Here is a 23,082-nt window from a genome sequence, read left to right on the forward strand (position 1 = left end):
CTGGTCCAATCAGGGAGCTCTGGTTGACAAAAAAGAACAGGAGTGTTAATCCCTGCCCTCCCCTTCACTGTTTGAAGGGCACTGCTTGTCACTGGCCACCCGGGTGTTTTCCTTTCTTCCTGGTGGTGGGAATTGAATAAAGATTCGTGCATCTTGTGTCTCCCGCTGTCTCACACACCTGCACACACACACACCATGGGTGCTGGGGAAACAATAAGCACTACCGCAGAAGAAAAAAAGAACAGGAGTGTCAGGCATCCTTATCAGTCTGAGAGCTGACTCTGACAGAGCTGGATCAGTGTCAAGGACTCTCCATGTGTAAACAAAGGCTGACTTGGTGATGGGATCCCAGCCTCTGTGGAATTATTTCCATGCTCAGCTAAGCTACAAATGAATGCTTTTCATCTCTCTTTATCAAAGAAGAAGATGCTGCTCAACTCACAGTGAAAGAAAGGTTAGTTGAGATAATTGGTGGGTTAAAAATTGACTAAGAGGAGATATTAGCTAGGATATCTATATTTAAAGTTGATAAATCACCTGAATCAACAAGGATACATCCAGGATTACTGAGGGTGGAGGTTGTGGATGTACAGACCATTATGTTTGAATCCTTCCTAGATCTAGGAGTGGTGCCTGCACCCTGGAGAACTGCAAATATGTACACGCTTGTTTTTGTTTGTAAAAAGGGATTTATAATGACTGTGGGACACAGATTGAGGGATTTGAACAAGAAGCGGAGGAGGAACGTGATGAAGATGGCCTAATGGTCCTCCTGCTGGACTGTTAATCCAGAGACTCGGATAATGTTCTGGTGACTCAGGTTCAAACCCTGTCATGGCAGATGGTGGAATTTGAATTCAATAGAAAAGAATCTGGAATTAAGAGTCTACTGATGGCTGTGAATCCATTATTGGAAAAACCCAGCTGGTTCACTAATGTCCTTTTGGGAAGGAAACTGCCACCCTTACCTGTTCTGGCCTACATGTGCCTCCAGAACCACAGCAATGTGGTTTGCTCTTAACTACCCTCTGGGCAATTAGGAACAGGTAATAAATGCTGGTCAAGTGGCTGACAAGCATTTCCCATAAATGAATTTTAAAAAAACTTCTTTTATGTGGTGAGTGGCAATGATTGGAGTTTTCTGTCTTTGAAGACAGTGGAAGCAGAAACATTGAATGATTTCAAAAGGAAATTGAATGGACCTGAGCAAAGTAAACATACAAGGCTAGAGGGATGGAGTGGGGGTATGGGATTGCTAAGATTTCTTGACAGCGTGCTGACCTGGATGCTCTGGGCTGAATGGTCTTCTTATATGCCATAAAAATACCAGTGATTCAGAAGTCTCTTTTGTTTGAAATCCTCAAAGGTCTTTCTAGCCTTCATTACATCAGATTAGGATTCAGTTTGCCAGTTCTGGCACCCAATAAGGATCATGACCTCAATCACAAGCAGACAGCGATTATTCCAGAACTCCAGAGTATCTTCACAAGAAATCTTTCCATGTTAATTCCTCTGGAAGTTGCAGGATCAATTATAAATATGCTTTCACTTCTGAATATTATGGCTAAAAATCTTGAACCAGATCAAAAATGAGTCCACGTGATAAAGAACCAAGGGGTTTTGATCAGTTGAACATGAACAAATAATATCCATGTGAAAGATATCCCAGAGCATGTTTTGTTTTGATCTACTCATACTGATCAGTTAAATTATGACAGTGGCGTGATTAATATTTTCTGTTGTGCTATGTGGTATATATAGCCAGAATATGAAAAGTGTTACTTTCACACAGAGAATGTTTCAGAAGCAGTTTGGAAACATCCTTTGCTTAGAGGAGTGCATGATCTCATCGTTTTTGAACAGATCCACAGATGGTTCTTAGCTTTTCCACAGCTGCCTTCAGGGCTGGGCAAATTGTGGACTTTTCCGCTGCTTCAATCAGGATTGGCCCAGATATTGGCTTTTCCAGTCTGTCCTTCAGTACTTGTGAAGTCACAGATTTTTCATGGCTTTCTTCAAGGCTGACTTTTCCAATAAGGCTCCTGCAGCTTTGTTCAGCTTGTTCCTTTTCACAACAGGCGCCAGAGTATGCTGCTCCACCTAATGGACTCAGGAAGAATTGAGAAAACTCACTGTGGCTTGAAATAACTAACACAAGATAAAGTGAGGCCTTGGTTTTGTCAAAATGGAATTTTAAATGTATAAAGCTGGATATTAACATTGAGACCTGCTCCTGGAAGAAAAGTCTACCAGACGCTTCATTAATATGCTCATCAATGCCTTTTTAACACAGCCATTGCATCTGATTTCTAGATTTCTTGAACTGTTACTGAGTAGGTATGATGATGACCTGCATCATTTTATTAAGTTCCACTACTTAAAGGGACTCTGCAAGAATAAGAATTGAAATCTGCATTTTGACACAGCCAGACCTTCATAGCTGAGGAGGTGGGTGGGGGGGGTGGGGGGCAAGGAGGCAGCATCTAATTTGCTCTCATGAGTCTGGAAATGGAAAAGCCTGCAAAGAGAGATTCTGTTTCTCACTGCTGGAAGAAGGAAGATAGCTTCAGAGAGTGAGCAGGTGTGTTTGGAAGTGGCAGGAACCGTCAGCAACAGGAATATAGTGTGTGCTTTTGGGTAGTGTTATAAGAGGTTCAGTGATCAGGACAGGAAAATAGCCCAGCACAAGCCCCTCATTGTGCCTTCTTGCATACCCCTCCTCAGGCTAACAAACCTGTAAGGGCCTTCACCGCTCTGGTGATGTTAGGCACCTTCTCAGACCCCTGTTTAACTAGCCACCACTGACACTTACCCTCGTTGTAATATCACAGTGATTTGGCACATTACCACCAGTGTCAAGAGTGTTGCGTTGGAAAAGCACAGCAGGTCAGGCAGCATCTAAGGAGCAGGGGAATCAACGTTTCAGGCAAAAGCCCTTAATAAGGAAGAGTTTTTGCCCAAAATTTCGAATATGCTGCTCCTCGAATGCTGCCTGACATGCTGTGCTTTTCCAGTACCACACTCTCGATCTCCAGCATCTGCAGTTCTCACTTTCTCCTGGTTGACATTACCATCAGTAACAAACATGGTATCAAGAAACAGTTGGAGATGCTGGGTATAGCAAAGGCTGTGGGTCCTGACAATATTCCAGCAATAGTACTGAAAGACATGTGCTCCGGAACGTGCTGCACCCCTAGCCAAGCTGTTCGAGTACAGCTACAACACTGACATCTAACCAATACTATGGAAAATTGCCCATCTATGTCCCTGTACACATAAAGCAGGAAAACTCCAACCTATCCAATTACCACTCTATCACCTTACTCTCGTTCAGTTGTAAAGTAATGGAAGGTGTCATCAAGAAGCAGCACTGCTCAGTTTTGGTTCCACAGGATTACATAGCACCTGACCTCATTGCAGCCTTGATTCAGACATGGACGAGATGAGATTCAGACATGAGGTGAGATGAGAGTGAGTGGCCTAGACATTTGACTGACTGCAATATCAAGAGCCCTCAAAAAATTAAAATCAGTGGGAATTGGGGGAAATCTTTCTGCTGGCTGGAGTCATTCCTGGCATAAAGAAAGATGTTGAGGTTGTTGCCGGTCTGTTATCTCAACACCAGGACATCGCTATGGGTATTCTTTTAGGGTAGTGTCTTTGGCCCAACTATCTTCAGCGCTTCATCATTGACCTTCCTCCATTGTAATATCAGAAGTGGGAATGATTACACAATGCTCAGCATCATTTTGGCTTGTCAGATGTGAAAACAGTCTGTGCCCAAATATAGCAAAACCTGGACAATATCTGGGTTTGGCCTGATAAATGGCAAGTAAATTTTAAACTACACAAGTGCCAGGCAATAATCATTTCTACAAAAGAGAATCTAACCATCATTCCTTGGCGAACACAATGACATTACTATCACTGAATGGTTCAATAGCAATATTCTGAAGATTACCATTTACTGAAATTGAACTGGTCTAATCATAGAAATAATTTGTCTCGTGATGCAGGTCAGAGGCTAGGAATTCTGCATCGCCTGATTCCCTACAAAGTGTCCACCATCTACAATGTACAAATTGGGACAGTGATGGAATTTCCCTAGTTGCCTGGATGAGTGCAGCTCCAACAGCACTCAAGAAGCTTGACATCATCCTGGGATAAGGATGCCCACTTGATTGACACGATATCCACAAACTCTACAACACACACTCAGTTGCAGCAGTGTTTACCATCTAAAAGATACACTGCAAAAGTTCGAATCTCCTTAGACTGCACCCTCCAAACCCTTGAGCACTACCATGAGAAAGGTGGCAAATATCTGGGAACCCCATCACCTTCAAGTTCTACTGCAAGCTATTCACCATTCTGACTTGGAAATATATCACTGTTCCTTCAGTGTTGCTGGAACAAAATCCTGGAATTCCCTCCCTAACAACATTTGGGGTCTATCTACAGCAAGTGGACTGCAGCGGTTCATGAAAACAGCTCAGTACCTGCTTCTCAAGAGCAATGAGGGATGGACAATGTATGCTGGCTCAGCCAGTGATGCCTACATCTCATGAATGAATAAAAACACAATGCTATCTGGAAGGACCTGGAGGCTAAGAAAGTAAATATTGTAGTGTCCTGACCCACCCAGTTCAAAGTCGTAGAAATGACTTCAAAGTATTGAGAATTACCTCCAAAGCAATGAAAACACACTGTCAGCCCACAGAATTTTTCTACAACCTTTACTTTGGCAAGTGTACAGGTGACACATTTTTGCATTTAAAACTTTTTTGCCAATTTGTTCTCTCGACCATATGAATTCCTGCTGTCCTTTCACCTTGTTTTTCCTGGCAAGTTCCATGAGAAAGCCCTGTGCACAGAGTTTAAACCTAGATTAAAACAGCAGCTAATAATTACTTAACAGATGTAAGTGGCAGCCCTATGGTAGTTTCCCACTATCTGAATAACATGCTTGGGTTACAGTTTCGGGTTGACGTGTTTTGCCAGCTTCCTCACATACTGGTAGTTTTGCTGTTTAACCTGCCATCTGCATAGAAATCCACACATCTTGACAGCTTTACATTCCAGACTATCTGAAATAAAAGCTCCTCCTTGTTCATTGAATTGGGGGTGTTACATGAATCCATATGATTGGCAGTGAATAAAAAAGCCATTTTCAACTTATTGCTAAGCGTTGGCTGCCATATTTCAATTGAAAGGGTCATGTAGTTTTAATTACAATGGCTGCTAGAAACCCACTTCTGGAGAAAGATCTGACTTTAGGATTACTTATTTTGCTCAATAAGATTGCTAAGACGCTGCAAATGTATTAGGACATCCTAGTTATGTAATTATGTGGATAATTTACATCGCCCAAAATTCTGATGTTCATCCTATAGGTCACTTGTGTACAAATGCTTTCATGCAACCAAGTATATTGAGTGTTTGCTGGCAATGCCATGGTATATTCCTAGTTGTGAATTACACAATCCTGATTTGTTAAATTAGATATTTAGCTTCATTTAAATGGAAGACTGGATAGGGTGCTGATGCAAGAGATGGGCAGAGTGGTCTGGTGAGGTTTGCAACTAGGCTTAGAAGAAAAGGATGAACTGATGAAAGGTTTGGAATTGTCTGATAAAAAATAATGGATAGATTAGCAAGTTTAAAATTAATGATTTCAGTTGAAAAATCTTTGATTAAACAAAATGTTTTTACACCTGTATAGCATTAATTGAGAAACTAAGGAGAAAGGGAATTAAGTAAAGAAGTAGAAATTAGGACTGCTTCAGAAACTCACAATAAACTATGCTTTGCAATTTTATTTAATTCTAAATTAATGAATTCCAAATTTCAGCACATCTCCTGTGAGGTTTCTCCCAATGGCTCTTCACTGACCTCTGAGTTCTTCTTTATTTTACAGACTGTTTTTGAAAGAAACTGTCTATCAGATGACTGTGCTGCTGATCTGCAACTTCGTGGCAAGCTGCTTTTATCCAGGTATGTTGTGTGAATCCTATTCTAGGTGCCTCAGTCCTTTGAGCAGCAAATTAAAATCTTCAACGTTGCTTTTCATTCAATAGAGTTGTGAGCTGTTTGTTAGCTCCAGCTTATCCAGAAGTAAAAACTTTGATATATATAATGTACATATGTGAATTAAAGGAAATATTACAATTAAGACCTTTAATGCTTGTTTTCTAATAAGGTTAAATTTTTGCAATAAGCAGAGAAATATAGTGCATCAGTGATAAAAGAAGAGAGTGTTGAAGATGGTGTATAGTGTGCCAGTCTAAGGGGTTGATTTGTCCTGGATTGTGTGAATTACCTTGAATGTTGTTGGAGTTGTGTAGACTGAGGTAATTTTAGAATCTTTCACCACCATCCCTGATTTGTCTTGTAGATAGTGAACAGGCTTTGGAGTCACAGGAGATGACGTACTTGCCACAGTATTCCTAGCCTCTGGCCTGCTTTTGCAGCCACAGTATTTATATGGCTAATCCATTACAGTTTCTGGCGAACGTAAGCTCCTAAGATGTTAATAGTGATGGATTCCATGATGATCATTCCTTTGAATATCAAGGGATGATAGATACTTTTCTCTTGTTTCAGATGGTAAATATGTGGTGCATAAGAACCACCTGGCCCGCTCCACCATTCAATAGGATCATGGCTGATCTTTTTGTGGCCTGAGCTCCACTTATTCACCCTCTCACGATAAACCCTTAATTTCTTTACTGTTCAAAAAATTATTATCTTAGCTTTAAAAACATTCAATGAGAAAGCTTTAACCACTTTACTGGGCAGGAACTTCCATAGATTCACAGACCTTTGAGTGAAAAAGTTCCTCCTCAATTCAGTCCTAAATCTCCTCACCCTAATTTTGAGGCTCAGCCCTCTTGTTCTAATTTTTCCCACCAGTGGAAACTACCTTCCTGCATCTATCTTATCTATTCCCTTCCTAATTTTGTATATTTCTCTAAGATCCCCTGTCATTCTTCTAAATTCCAATGAATATAATCCCAATTTACTCAATCTCTCCTCATAAGCCAACACCCTCAACTCTGGAACCAACCTAGTGAACCTTCTCTGCACCCACTCTAGTACCAGTACATCCTTTCTCAAGTAAGGAGACCAAAACACACACATTATTCCAGGTGTGGCCTCACCAGCACCCTGTACAGCTGCAACATAACCTCCCTGTTTTTAAACTCATTCCCTCTAGCAATGAAGGACAAAATTACCTGTTGCACCTGCAAGTCAATCTTCTGTGATGCATGAACAAGGACACCCAGATCCCTCTGCACAGCAGCATGCTGCAGTTTTTTATCATTGAAATAATAGTCCTTTTTACTGTTATTCCTACCAAAATGGATGACTTCACAGTTATCAATATTGTACTCTATTTGCCAGACCTTTGCCCCTTCACCCAAACTATCGATATCCCTCTGCAAACTTTCATAGTCCTCTGCACACTTTGCTCTACCACTCATCTTAGTGTCATCCGCAAACTTTGACTCACTGTATGTGATCACCAACTCCAAATCATCTATGTAAATTGTAAACAATTATAGTCCAAACACTGATCCCTGAGGCATGCCATTAGTCACTGATCGCCAACAAAAAAAAGTACTCCTCATTTATCCCCAGTCTTTGCTTCCTGTTAGTTAACCAGTCCTCTATCCATGTTAATACATTGTCCATAACGCCATGCACCTTTATCTTATGTAGCAGCCTTTTGCACAGCACCTTCTCAAATACCTTTTTCGAAATCCAGATTAACCCCCCACCCCTACTGGATGCTTGTTGTCCTCTGTGCTCCTAATATCTTCGTAGAATTCCAATAAATTAGTTAAGCATGTCCTGCTATTCCTGAGCCCATGCTGCGTCTGCCCAATGGGATAATTTCTACATAGATATCTTGGCATTTCTTCCTTGATGGTATATTCAAGCATTTTCCCCACTACAGAAGTTAAGCTAACCAGATGATAATTCCCCATCTTTTGTTTCTCCTTTTTTAAATAGTGTGTCACATTTGCTGTTTTCCAGTCTGCTGGAACTGCCCCAGCATCCAGCGAATTTTGGAAAATTACCATAAGCGCATTTGTTATTTCTCCTGCCATCTCTTTTAGTACCTTGGGATGCAGGGCCAGGAGACCTGTCTATCTTCAGCTCCATTAGCATACCCAGACTATCTCTTTCAGGATAATGATTGTTTCTATATCCTCACCTACCTTAGTCTCCTTGTCATCAATTACTAGCATGTTTTTCGTGTCCTCAACTGTGAAGACCAACACAAAATACCAATTCAATTCCTTGGCCATTTCCTCATATTCCCATTACTAAATCCCCTTTCTCATCCTCTAAAGGACCAATGTTTACTTTTTTTTGCTTGGTATATTTGTAGAAACTGTTGCTATCTGTCGTTATATTCTGAGCTAGTGTTTTCTCATAATGTATCTTATTTTTCCTTTATAGCACTTTTAGTGGTTTTCTGTTGATCTTTAAAACTTTCTCAATCCTCCAGTTTCCCGCTGATCTTGGCCACTTTGTATGCCTTCACTTGCAATTTGATCGCCTCCCCTATTTCCTTAGAAACCCATGCAGATTACTCCCTTTTCCAATGTCCTTCCTTTTCACTGGATATACTTTTGCTGAGCATTTTGAAAAATTGCTTTGAAAATCTTCCACTGTTCCTCAAATGTCCCACCATAAAGCCTTTGCTTTCAGTCTACTTTAGCCAACTTCTCCCTCAATGTTTTGTAGTTTCCTTTGTTTAAACACAGGACCCTGGTATTGTATTTTATCTTCAGTTTTTTTCTGTTTTCTAAATTCAACCATACTGTGATCGCTCCTTCTAAGACGATCCCTAACTATGAGATCATTAATTATTCCTGTCTCACTGCACAGGACCAGATTAAGTTAGGCAGCTCCCTCATTGGTTCCATTATGTTAAAACTATCGTGGATATATTCAATGAACTCATCAGCAAGGCTGCTTTGATGGACTTGGTTCAACTAATCAACATGTAGATTAAAATCTCCCGTGATACTATTTTTACAGGCATTATTATTTGTTTGTTTATTGGCCACCCCAATATGATGTTATTATTTGGTGGCCTATAGACAACGCCTACCAGTGACTTTTTCTTCTTCAAATTTCTAATTTCCACCCAAATGGATTCAAACTTATTCTCCATACGACCTATATCATCTCTCACTATCGTCCTGATGTCATCCATAAATATCAGAGCTACGTCACCTCCCTTACCTTCCTGTCTGTCTTTCCAAATAGTATGATACCCCTGGATGTTTAATTCTCAGCTATGACCATCCTGCAACCATGTCTCCATAATGGCTACTGAATTATACTAATTCAAGATGATTTTTGCCGTTAACTTACCTACCTTGTTTTGAATGCTATGAACATTTGGGTAAAGTGCCCATATACTTTGGCTATTGACCAAGTCTTGTTGCATATAGACATGTACTGCTTCAGTATCTGAGAGGTTTTGCACAGTGAACATAGATTAAACTTTCCCACTTCTCACCTTATGATGGAAAGAAGATCATTGATAAAAGAGCCAGTAATGATTAGACCTAAGACTCTATCCTGAGGAATTCTTGCAGTCATGTTCCAAATCCAAGATGATTGACATCCAACATCCACAACTATCTTCCCTTATGTAAGTATGATTCCAGCTGGTGGAGAATTTTCCCTTTGATTCCCATTGTTTCCAGTTTTGCTCAGGTTCCTTGATGCTATACTCAATTAAACAATGCTTTGATAGCAAAGACAGTCACTCTCACCTCACCTCTGAGGTTCAGTGTTTTTGTCTATGTGTGGACCAAGGCTGAAAGAAGGTCAGGAGCTGAGTACTCCTGATGGAACCTGTGTTGAACATGACTGAGCAAATTATTGCTGAGCAACCGTCATTTGATAGTACTGTCAATTATGCTTTCCATCTTCCCTTTCATGCTAATTGAAAGTAGACTGATAGGGTTGTTATCAGGTGCTTAGATATCACCTGCATTTGTGTATAAGGCATAACTGGACAATTTTCTGTTTTCTGGGTTGTTGCCTGTACTGGAACAAGTTGGCTTTGAGCACACTGTTTCCGCAGCACAGCCCTTCAATAAGATCATCAGAATGTTGTCAGTCCCTGTAGCCTTTGCAATATTCAATGCTTTACAAATTTCTCTTGATATCACATGGGATGAATTAAATTGAGTGAATGTGATGCTGGGATCTCTGGAGGAGGCTGATCTACTTGGCTGTTCTGGCTGAAGATGGGACTCAAATGCTTCAGCTTTGTCTTTTGCACTGATGTGCTAGACTCTCCTGTCATTGGGGATGGGAATATTTGTCAAAACTCCTCCTCCTGTTAGTTGTTTCATTGTCCACCACCATTTACTTTGCAAAATATGTATGAGGGTGTCTTCTCAGCAAATTACTTTGCACTTACGTATGCTCCTGCGTAGATTGGAAGAATACCACAACTTTTCCTGAGATGTGCAGATGTCAAGAAGTCGACAGTCTCAATGCAGATGATGATGATTCATAGATATGGCAAATGTTAGGCAATCTAGTCGAATAAATAATAACAATGGATGAGAATAAAAGGGCCACCAATCTCTACCTTCCTTTTCTTTATAAATATTCCTTCTTTGTAATGGGCAGAAATGGAGAAGTTGAATGTTAAGCAAACGCAAGTGCCCTTCTGCACTTTAAATACACATTCATGGAATAAAAGGGTTTCTGTGGTAGATTTCTTTCTTAGCGATTGAAATTAAAACAAACTTAGATCTATACATAAATGGACCATAAAATAGTTCTAAATGTCAGATTTCCTCAGCAGTGCTTATTTTGACTATTTCTTACACTATCCATGACCAACGTTTAGCAGGACGAGTGACGATCGTGAGCAAAAAGGACATTCACTGACATATTATGTTGTTTACAGTTTGTGGCAATTTTCAGATTTCGGAACATGCAGGTTTTGCTTCACTTACACATTTTAATACTTAAACGGGTTGTAGATAGTTTTCGAACAGAGACTATGGAACTGCATATCTCAATATTAAATCAGCTCACAGTCTACTGGCAAGAAGCATTTTTCTTGTTAAAAACTATGCCATATTTGTTCAGAGTTAACACAGTTGAAGTCATTCATCACCTTCGATGTTGTTTGTTCTTTGTTTGATAATGCAGTCTCTAAGAACTTACAAGATGGAGAATTGGCATATATTTAATTATTAGTCCCTTCAGAGCAGACAGAACTTCTTGTCCTGCTGCCTTGGATCTATAAATCTGGGTCATGAACAATGAAAGAGGAGAGGTGCACTGAAGATTCCATCTTTTACATCATCTGTTTTATTAAGGAATGAAAGATAGATTTGGGGTTGCCATGTCAAAGGAGAAGGATTACAGAGGATGAAACTGAGAAATCAATGACCTCATTTGTTTAAGAAATAATTAAATATGTGTGTATGTGTGTGTGTGTATGTATGTATATATAAAAACATAAGCTTTTTCATCTTGCAAACAGTTCCACTGTCAATTAGAATACTATAGGACAGAATGACTAAAACTGAAGCTACTTTTAATCTCAAATGTTAAATCCTTCTGGCTACTAAGAGAACAGAAAGGCTTTGTAAACCTGCTGTGCAACCTTTTGTGTAATGCAGAACAGATGCAGGAATGACTTGAAGACAGATTGTATAATATGATTGGGAAGTTAGGGTAATGATAAACTGAATTCTTTATTCCTGCTGCGGCCCAAAGGCCCAGTAAAATTGCAATGTTGTGGTTGATTTGAACTCGTCTCCACCCTACTTCCTGTCCAATTGGGAACAACGTATAGGTGGTGTTAAAATTGTCCTGAGGTTGTCCCATTCCCAGTTGGAAATATTTTAACTTCTCAACTTTGACATCCTGGAAGTCTTTGAAAGAGAAGGAGACTGAACTTGCATCAGTATTATGGTGTGTAACGACCTTTTAATGATTAGTAGCTTTAAGTTTAATAAGGTCAGCTCAATTGTCAATTTCACAATTGGTTTTGAAAATTAGTTCTTTTGCAGGATGAGAGTATTGCTGGCAAGGTCAGCATTTAATTCCCATTCCTAAATGTTCTTAAGATAGTAATGAAGTACCTTCTTGAACTGCTACAGTCTGTACTGTCTAATGTAGCTACTCTTAGAGGCCTATTATGGGGGGAGTTTCAGGATTTTGACTAAGCAATATTAAACAAACAGTGATATATTTCCAATGCTGGATGGAATGTGACTTGGTAGCACCACTCTTAATCAAGCTGGCTCTGTCCTGAGGTGTACAGCTGTCAGAATTGGTATTAGGAGAACCAATAAGTACTTTATCTTGTCCTAGCTGACATGCAAATGTCTATCTATGTAGCTGCTAACCTTGTGCTTTATGATAATAAAGATTTTTAATTTGGAAGGTACTGTTAAAGAAATTTGAGTCAGTTTTAGATTAGATTCTCTACAGTGTGGAAACAGGCCCTTCAGCCCAACAAGTTCACACTGCCCCTCCAAAGCAAAACCCACTCCCTTGCCCTATATTTAGCCCTGACTAACACTGTGGGCAATTTAGAATGGCCAACTCACCTGACCTGCACATCTTTGGTTTGTGGGAGGAAACTCACACAGACAGGCAGGAATCAAACCCAGGACGCTGGCACTGCGAGGCAACAGTGCTATCCACTGTGCTATAGTTGCTACAGTGCATCTTGTAAATGGTACATGCTTTACTGCATTCTTAAGCTAGTATTAAAATATTTCTTCTTGGAATATCTTTGCTGTGGATACCTATACATACACTCTATCTGATGTTGTTATATAAGGCTCTTTCACCCCTGAAGAACTGTAACACTGTCAGTTACATCTGTATTTTGGAGATAGCAATGTACCTCTTTTGTGTAATGTCTAAAATTGTACCTTCTACATCCATCTTATCTGTTGTTTCTCTTGACCTCTTCATTTGATGTCAGAATCACATCACCTGTGACATCATTATCATTTGTTGATTTAATTATATCAATTACTGTCACTGTGTACTGGTGGTGAGGGTGTGACTACAAAGCTGATTAGGAATATAGTCAAGCAGACTTTGTCCTTGATTATATTGAGCTGCACTGATCTAGGCTAGCGAACAGCATTCAATTATACTCCTGACCTGTACCAGTGAAAACACATTGGAATTTGAAAGGAGAGCTGCTTGCCACAGAATTCCCAGCATCTGATGATTCTTGTAGCCACAATTTTTATTTAGCTGATTGAGTTACATTTCAAGGTGTTGATGGTAGTGAACTTGAACATCAAGAAGTATTGTTTGTCTTTCTCATTGGAGATGGTCATGGCCTGGCACTTGATTGCCATAATGATTACTTAGCAGTTCAAGTCTGAATATAGTCCAATTATAACAGTAGGCCTGAACTGCTTCATTATTTGATGAATTGGGAATGAAACTCAGTGCTGTGCTGTCACCAGTGAACATCTCCACTTCTGACCATATGATGAAGGGAGAGCCACCAACGGTTAGACCCAGGACGCTTCCCTCAGAATATTCTGTGTGATAATAAATAAAGTAGCCATGGAGGTCAGATGCTAGGACCCTCGTGGTAATCTTAGCTGGTGCTGTTGGCATCAGTCTGTATCACATACCAGCCAGCAGAGCTAACTGACCCTGCCTACAATGATAGCCTGGGACAGAGATGCTTGGCCCCTAGAAACCATAAACATTTTCCTTCATGTCAGTAATGACTTAACCATAAAGTTTGCCCCTTGATTTCCAATTACTTTAATTTTACTTGTGCATTTTGATTATGCACATGGTCAGACGCTGTCTTGATATTAAAGATAGTAATTCTCAACTGTTCTCTTGAATTCTGCTTAATTGCCCATGTTTGAACCAAGGGTTTAAGAAGTTTGGTGAGTGTGTTTTTCTTGGTAACACTGTAGACAATATTTGCCATTGTTTTACTCCTGGTTGAGGGGTGGTAACTGGCCAGATTGGATTTGCATTGATTTTTATGGACAAGACATATCTGGGAAATGTTCCACTTGTTTGGGTCGATGCCAATATTTGTTAAGTGGTCTCATACATCCACAGAAGACTAAAGCAAAGTCAGTTCACAAGAGCCAGCTGGTTTTGAGCATCGTTAGTTCATTAAAATGTTATAGGATCAGAAAATAGTCTTTTTTACATTTTAGATAAGTTTGTAAGTTGGAAAAGTTTTCGACTGAATAGCATGACACTGTTGCGGTGCTATACAAAGTAGTGAACGGCAAACAACAGTGTAATTATCTTATTCTAGGTTATGTTTCAGTACAAGTATTGAATTGATTTTAATACTGTAACAAGAAAAAAATATTTAATTCTCTGTTTAAACTGATACTGCTTTTAAACTGATATTCAACACTTGAAGGTTAAGAACACTTAGCTGAATAAAGTTCCCATGGCAGACAGCACATTGAAAGTTGACACTAAAAGATAACTTTAATACAGTATACGGATAATATGGTTGTATCATGATTTTTTGTTTCTGTGCTCACCAGTCTATGACTCTCTGCCCTTAAAATATGAGGAGAAATTTAGAGGCTGGTCTAGGCTGAAGCAGATAGCTTCTGTTTAGACATTCTTGACGGGACCAGCAGAGAAAGAAAGTGCTCGATTATCTTTTGTAATTCCTACTCCTTGCTGAAAGATTCACATTTTACCAGAAGAAGTTCTTGGTCCATTTAAATAGTGCCAAACTGGAGCATTTCCAGTGGAGATAACTATCAGTAGTGCTAACTGGATTTCCCAGGTTAGGATAGCCTATGATGCCTTAGGCTGGAATTTAATGTTGATGACTGAGAAGTGTTTCACCAGCTGGCTGGAGAACAGATATTGCAATGGGGAACTGGCAGCCTCTGCCTGACCCTGTATCCTGAGGGAAGCCTTGTCATTGGCTAGTTATGTGCCTATTGGGCACTTAAATCGGATCTAAATGTTTCTGATATTGCTTGCTGCTCATGTAGCAGCCACACTTCTGGAAAAGGACTGATTATATTTGGTCCACCAAGATGAACCAATTGTTGAGTAATTCCATTGTAACACCCAAGAGTAGAAACACTATTGGAGGATTATGATGTAAATTGAACTTGCTGCACACACCTTCATTTTCTTGAGTTCACTACCCAGAGGCAGATCATTGGTGATTTTTAACAAATCACAGCGAAGTGCTAAGATTCTTTTACCATGGATAGGATGATGAGTACCCCAGGCGGAACAGGGTTGAATCCTATACTGTTACTGTTAGTCTGACCTACACACTAGTCATCTACCAGCTGAGCTAGCCAGACCCCTGAATGTACTTGCAATGGATCAGTCAGCAATGAGCAGTGGATTTACATAACCTATGTGACACCAGGTTAAATTGAATCGTTTGTGCTCTGACTTTCTTTGAGGCTTCATAAGTCATTGTTGATGCCTTGTGTATAAGAAGCAAGATGATATTTAATATAAGCTGAGAGTTTCGCCCAACACCCTGAGAGCTGGCACAAGTCCTGCATTGTCTCTATTAAGGAAGGCCCACCATATTAAGGACTATCCAAGCTCTTAATTGGACTGTAACAGGCCTTTCCAGGATGTCAGCAGTTCTATTTAACCACAGAGCCACTGGAGGTATGGCTGCTAATAAAGACTCACCCAGGCTTTAGGATAGCCATTGGATTCCAGGCGACAAGTGAATGATGGAGGGTGAGGTTCATGGTGAGGCTGAAGTGTGGGCCATTGGCATCTAGAGCAAGGGACTGGCTGTCAGTGGGTCCCACACCTTTGTGTCCAGGCACTGATACAGACAGCTTTGTTAACATTCCAATTAAACCTCTTGGCACTTTGGACTACATTTTTCTTGTTCACTTAGACATGGGCATTGCTGGCTGGACCAGCATTTGGCACACATCCCTAGTTGCCCTTGAGAAGGTAGTGATGAGATGCCTTCTTGAACTGCTGTAGATAAACAGACAATGCCTGCTCTTATTTATTTCTTCAGACCTTGTGGCGATTTTTACAACAGAATGGCTTTCTAGACTATTTCCGTTATGAGTTAATTACATAGCTATGGGTGGAAATCATATGTAGGTTAGATCAGGTAAGGACAACAGTGGCCTTCCCCAAAAAGCGTTCATAAACCAGTTGGGTTTGTCCGACAAAATCAACAAAGTTTTCACCGTCTTCATTAGACTCTGAATTAAACTCCTGGACTCTTAATACCAGATTTTCAAATGTAAATTCCACCGACTGCTATGGCTGGATTCTGGGTCTCTGGATTACTCGTCTAGCAATAATAATACTCGGCCATTATCTCTGCACTGGAAGGAGCTGTACAACTAGGTGATTGTTGCTGAGAAAGATGCCAGTTTATGTGTGTCCTTGTATCAGTACACTTTTAAGAGACATGCTCAACAATATCATCACTGTATCATAGCATGTGGCCTGAGGGTATAACTATCTCAGACTTCATCTTCATTTGGGCCAACTGAAATCTGGCATGCTCCTTGCAGCATGCCAGCATTTGTAATTTTTATTGTTTAATGTTACTCTACATAAATAGTTCCACTTTAGATACTTAATGTGCATAGTACTTGCCACTTCAAACAGCAGAAGAAGGCACAGTTTAATTTTCTGTGGTTAAGTCACTTCAAATAGCATAGAACAGTGGAAAAACCATTTATAATATATTGCCATTCGGAATTGTTCAGCTAATTAAATTATTGAATTTTCATGTTTTTCAGTCAGCTATTCTGCCAATTTTGATCAATAAACCCATTCAGTCTCAGAGCTTGCCATAACACTGACTGTTAGTGTTTTTGCTTTGCAACCAGTATGGGTTTGGTTTCAATCTGGATTGTTTTCTTTGAATATCCATGTTTTTGCTGTTAAATAACAAACTGCTATCCCGTGGAAACTATGATTCAGATATTCTATTGTGATCTCACACAAAAGACAAGATTTTCTTTGTGGTTATTTGAACTCTGGTGTCAGGCTGAAATGGAGGTCAGGAGCCGCACTATGAGAGGAAGTCAGTCAAGATTTTCCCAGAGTGGCCAATTAATCACCAAAGGGCAGGCTGCTGTCCAATTAAGGATAGTGAGCGGGCTCCTGAAAATAGGGAGCAATAAATTGCATTGGCAAGTAAGCAAGAGAAAGAAAACTTCAAATTAGAGGAGGCCTCTCTGCAACTTATTTTACATTTTGTTGTGTTTTGTGTGTATGTGTGTGTGTTGGCGAACGGACAAAATCTTTACTAGAGCAGCCTTTGGCTGCTGGGAGGATCTTTTGGCCAAACTGGATCACAGGCACATGGTCTGCTGCTGGGTGGTTGCCTCAAGGCCCCTGAATAAGCTTCAGCTGCCTAAAGGAAACGGGAAGACATTTGAAAAATCTCAGTTGCCTTCCTTGACCTGAAGTGGCCCCTGGTGAGCAAGATTGGCAATCCATTGCATTTAGATGGCTAGTCCTACAGTCATCCGTGTGCTGCCCCCTCACTCTGCCACCCACCACCCCAAGCAGGGGTTGGGGATGGGATGGAAACAGACATGCACGCCAGTGGCACCAATGCTAGTGTGCATCCACCTGTGATTTCAACCCGAGAGTAGACTAAAAACCAAGCTTCCGAATGGAGTGATTTACATGGACTTGTATTTTTTAATCAGCACTTTTATAATTTTAGTCAATCTCTTGTCTTTGTGCTGTGTGGTGACTTCATATTAGAACTGTAAGTATTACTGCTACCATTTCCTACCTCACTTTCTTTTCGAGCTGAGGATTGTAAAAACTAGGCCTAGCAGAAGAATAGTTGGGACTGCGGACTGCTCCAAGTCCATTTTGGTTCAGGTCAGTGATGGGTTATTCACATTTACTTGTATAGACAGGACTAAGCTATGAAAGTCTCCATTTGGAAGTTTAGAATTACTGGAATTTCTCTGTTGGGAGTGATTATGTTCAAGTTTGGAATAAGAATTCTACTGTTCCTGAATGGAGTCATATTAATTATGTTATTACTCTAAATATTCAGCCTGATACATTAGCCACTTTGTACTTCTGTTATACACAGTCAAATAGTGTAAGATATAATAACTGTGATTAGTTCAGCTTTTAACTCTGACTAGAATGAAGTATAAATGATTAAACTACTGTGATACCATGTCAGATTATCTTGGAGCCAAGCTGAATCCAGAGGCCTTTAAAAGTGGCTGGAAAATCTTGGCTCTGCTAGATATCATTTTTACTGGCAGAGGAAAGAGGTGGGGTTTGAAGTGCATGGGTGTGAGGCACTGAGTTGCTGAGCAGTTGAACTTTGCACTGGGGTTCAAAAGGACCCAGTTTTCCCTTTAGCAGCAGCCTCAACCCGCAGTGTGGGATCCATTGATTTATGATGGAAGCTTCAATGTTTTCAGAGGGCTCATATCAGCAGTAACTGCTTTATACAGAGCTCTGAAAGCTAACATTTTAAATGCTGAAGTGTTAAATCGAATACAGTATAAAAGTTCACGGCAGACCAGAAGGGCGGAGGCCTGGGTGGGAACAGAAAAGGGTGGTAGAGGGATTGTGAAAGAGGAAAGACAGATCTGTGTGGCCATTCTGGGTTCTTCCTTGCTTCAGGAAGCCAAGTAGAGGACAGGACAGACTGTGAGGCTTGCTGTTGTAAAGGAAGGAGCACAACAAAATGGGCTCAGCATCTTCCCACATGCAAAAATACACCTTGATCAGTTTAGGACTATTCACAGTCCTTAATACCTTCAAGCAACAATTTGTATTGTTTTCATTTGATATGTTTATTTTTTTGTTTAGTCAAGTTTGAAGGTAGTAGCCTGTGGGTTTGAACAAAATCGTCTTTATACCTATTGTCCACATAATATTTGCACATCATTAACAAATATAGTAGTGATTCTCAGTGGGACCGAAGGGTCTATTTCCAGGCTGTATATCTCTATGACTCTATGCACACTCCTGGTATGGAGCCTCACTTGATGGCAGACCAGCTCGGAGAAATCACCAGTGCACCTGATTTTGACCCTTCTAATTATGAGCCCACTAGATTTCTCCTCATATCACCACACGGTCCCCATTCTCTTTTGCTGAAATATGTGAATAAGGGGGTAGTAGTGTATATGTGTGTGTTTGTGCATGTATGTGTATGTACATAGGAGAGAGGGCTACATGGCAGTCACTGGAAGATAGGAGTTATAGCTGTGACTGTGCAGCAAGTTTCTGCACTAGCAATGAGACCTAACTAAATTGAACTCCTGCTGAATGTTCAGAAATGATCTGCACTAAATTCTGTCTTCCATGTATAATATGTTCGAGAAAGATTAAGTTGAAGTGCATGAGATCAATGATTTGCAAATGGTTTTGTTTGTAGGATCCTCAGTCAAATAAAGTTTTAATTGCACAGCTCCACACAAACTGTAATGCTAGATAACGCTAAAAAATCATATTGCAATGATCCTTTTAAAGGAACCAGCTATTTACCGACTGATACAAGTGAAATGTGCTTGCTTCTATTGTGGCAGGAGCACAAGGAGATGAAAACATGGAGAAAATCAGAGGAGCAGTATGGAGCAGAAGCAGTGGGGAAGTACACCAGAAGAGCAGGATGACAGAGACAGTGGGAGCATTGTGGGGTGTAGGTTAATTGGAAAACAAGAGCAAGCAGAATGGGGAGTAGCAAGAACCACTAATCAAAGGAACACAAGGGATATGGGAGAGGAAACAAGTCATGCTATGTTAATTAGCCATTGATCAGATGCTTACATTGACCATGCTGCCTTAGGTAATCATTGCCATTGCCACCCATTGAAACACTGTTTAAAGTGTAAGGTGTGGTTGATCTTATCCTCGTCTCAGCTATACCTTTGGGAGAGATAAGGTTCCATTTTGGGGAGGTCATGTACCCTTTGAGATTGTTAAAACTAGGCAAGACTGTGTATATAATGAATTCATTAGAACTGCCAATGAATTGTCAAAGATGTCAAAATCTAAAATTCCATTTGAACTGTAAAAGCTTTTGAGTGAATAAAAAAATCAGTGCTTTCTAGTTTTTTTTTTGACATAACCCATTTGTTTATCACAAATGGATACGTGGTGTATGATGAATTTTACAATCTAGCATTTTTACAGTGGGATGCCTGTTAAGTACAAACTGATCAACAGCTCCAAGTATAGAATATCAATGTTTGCTTTTGTAAGAGATTAGATTAATCAACTTAAATGTATTGAATGTTTTTGTATACATGGCAAATGTTTCAAATGGTGATGGCCAGCAATGGATACAAATTTGTTTTTATCACCATGATTCCTGGATACTAGTTGAGTTGGCATGAAGAGGGTTAAAGGCAAATGTGGTGAGCAGGGCATGGGTTGCTATTATGTCAGCATTGATACTTTAAAGGGCATGGGGGTTATATGGTTAAGTGGGTAGGGGCATGAGAGGAATGATGGGCCATAAGCAGTTATGACTGTGAATGTAGGATGAGCATAAGGTGGCTGTATGAGGGGTTATAAGGGTTGGAATAGAGGGCTCTTCCATCAACTGAATATAAAACTGTATCTTGATGTTGAGGAAAATACTGCTTCTAAAGTATTTCACATTTACTGGATATAATACACTGTCTTCCCCATCCAATTGTCTGATGACCATAAGTGTTTTCTCACTTCTTGCAGTCTCTCTGGTTTTGCTTAACTGTCCTCTAACTTTGAGACTAAACCAGCTACTTTGCAGTTATTTCCTATGGTCTTATCATTTCCTATGTATTATAGTTTAAAGAAGACATTTAAAAGTGAAATGTAATTTAGAATGAATTATGTTACTATTTAACAGATATTAGTCTTATTTGACAGCATCATAATACTATATTTCAGCGAAGGCTCAGATGTTGCTCACAACATAGGTTTGTGAATTCACCTTTTGCTGCTCAAATGTTGATGTCTGTGTTGTATCCCACATCTTGCGACACTCTCTGTTGATTCTGAGTGGTACAGAATGATAATCCATTTCTTTTCCTTTTCAGTATTGATGAGCACAAGCCTTACTTAGCATTAGGAGGAGTGAAGAATATCTCTGTGAATGTAACGGTTCGAAATGCAGGAGATGATGCATATGACACTAATGTTTATTTTAACTTCACTGAAGAGGTCTTCTTCATCAAAATGTGGCAGGTTGGTAAACAATCTTGAACTCATAAGGCTCAAAATCTTTGATCTGCCTTTTTGGAACTGAAGCCCAGACTAGGGCCATTAAAACCCATGTTGTTCTACCAGGTTTTTGAAGTTTAGCTATTTATAGAAGGGTGTTATGGGAATTCCTGTGGCTTCAGGTTTATTTTGGTTGTAACTTATAGCATAAAGTCTGTCAGAGACCAGGATCAATAACAGCAGTTTGGTGATTCAATTCCTTTGGTGTCTCCCTTCATTTCAACAAATCAGAAGGGAAATTGCATTGATGGCAACAATTTGACTGTTGAGTTCAAACCTTATATTATGAAGAAGCTTGTGTGGCTGAATGAGATACAAGATTAAGAAAAAAAATTCCATTCTACTGGTTTTTAGTTATGGTTCCATAGTGCAGCTGTATTTTATCAGATCTGTTCATGTTGAAGTCATGAATCCTTGTTCTTTTTGCATGTTTCAATTTTTAATCCAAGACTTCACTTTGGAGCAAGTTAATTTCAGACACATTTCCTCTGGTTCTGTAGTTATAGCATTGGTTAAATGACCTACTCACATCAATTATTCTGCATGTCTGTCTAAACTAAAAGCAAATTATATCCCTTCAACAAAATAAGGTCCCTGAACTAATTTCCATAAATTAGAGCCTACATGATAGCAATCATTCCAGGTTGTGCATCATTAGCACTTTGAAAGTACCAAAAATATTACAACTGTTGTATCAGAGAACTACTTATTAAATTTTTTTTGGAAACTGTGAAAACTGTGGTGTCTCAAGCTTTTCATTCCTGTAAGGAGACATCTGACAGGCAACCTTGCACTAATGTAAGATTCTAAATAGTATCAAAAAGATAAGTATAAAAACATTACTCTGTAATAATTTACAAGCATAGAACACAAGTAGCAATGAGTAAAAGATAATTTTAGAACAGATATTTGAACACATTCCTTAACAGAATTGGGTCTCTGTTATTTGTTATTTACATAAATGATCTGGATGTGAATGTACAAGGCATGATTAGAAAGTTAGTGGATGTTACAAAATTGGGAGATATCATTGATAGCAAAGTTGCATTTCAAAAATTACAGAGGGATTTTGATCAGATGGGGAACTGGGCAGAGAATTAGTAAATGCAATTCAAAACAGATAAGTGTGAGGTGTTGGAAAGTCAAACCAAGGTAGGATTAGATTAGATTACATTAGATTACATTACAGTGTGGAAACAGGCCCTTCGACCCAACAAGTCCACACCGACCCGCCGAAGCGAAACCCACCCATACCCCTACATTTACCCCTTACCTAACACTACGGGCAATTTAGCATGGCCAATTCACCTGACCCTGCACATCTTTGGACTGTGGGAGGAAACCGGAGCACCCAGAGGAAACCCACGCAGACACGGGGAGAACGTGCAAACTCCACACAGTCAGTCGCCTGAGGCGGGAATTGAACCCGGGTCTCAGGCGCTGTGAGGCAGCAGTGCTAACCACTGTGCCACCGTGCCGCTCACTAGGACTTATGCAATAAATGGTAAGGTCCTCAGAAGTGTTGTGGAACAAAGGAACCTAGGAGTACAAATACATAATTCATTGAAAGCGGAGTCTCAGATAGATAGGATGGTGAAGAAGTTATTTAGCACACTGACTTTCATTAGTCAAGGCATTGAGTATAGGAGTTGGGATGTCATGTTACAGTTGTATAAGTCTTTGGTGAGGCCGCACTTGAAGTGTTGTGTACAGATTTGGTCATCCTGTTATGGGAAAGACATAGTTAAACAGGAAAGAGTGCAAAGAAGATTTATGAAAATGTTGCCCGGACTGATAGGCCTGAGTTATAGGGAGAGGCTGGCCAGGATAAGA

The 23,082-nt window shown here is 39.9% G+C and overlaps 1 protein-coding gene across 1 annotated transcript in view; it reads left to right on the forward strand.

Moving 5' to 3' along the window:
* Nucleotides 1–23,082, forward strand: part of itga9 (integrin, alpha 9) — a 389,627-nt gene that overhangs the window by 245,139 nt on the left and 121,406 nt on the right. The window contains exons 17-18 of the mRNA XM_043688825.2: nucleotides 5,918–5,994; nucleotides 21,066–21,213. Of these exons, the coding sequence (XP_043544760.2) occupies nucleotides 5,918–5,994; nucleotides 21,066–21,213 (225 nt within the window). The remainder of the gene's footprint in view (nucleotides 1–5,917; nucleotides 5,995–21,065; nucleotides 21,214–23,082) is intronic.

Source organism: Chiloscyllium plagiosum, unplaced genomic scaffold (genome assembly GCF_037043375.1).
Source record: "Chiloscyllium plagiosum isolate Xiang-an unplaced genomic scaffold, Cpla_swu_hap1 HiC_scaffold_4, whole genome shotgun sequence".
NCBI classification, from domain to species: Eukaryota; Metazoa; Chordata; class Chondrichthyes; order Orectolobiformes; family Hemiscylliidae; genus Chiloscyllium; species Chiloscyllium plagiosum.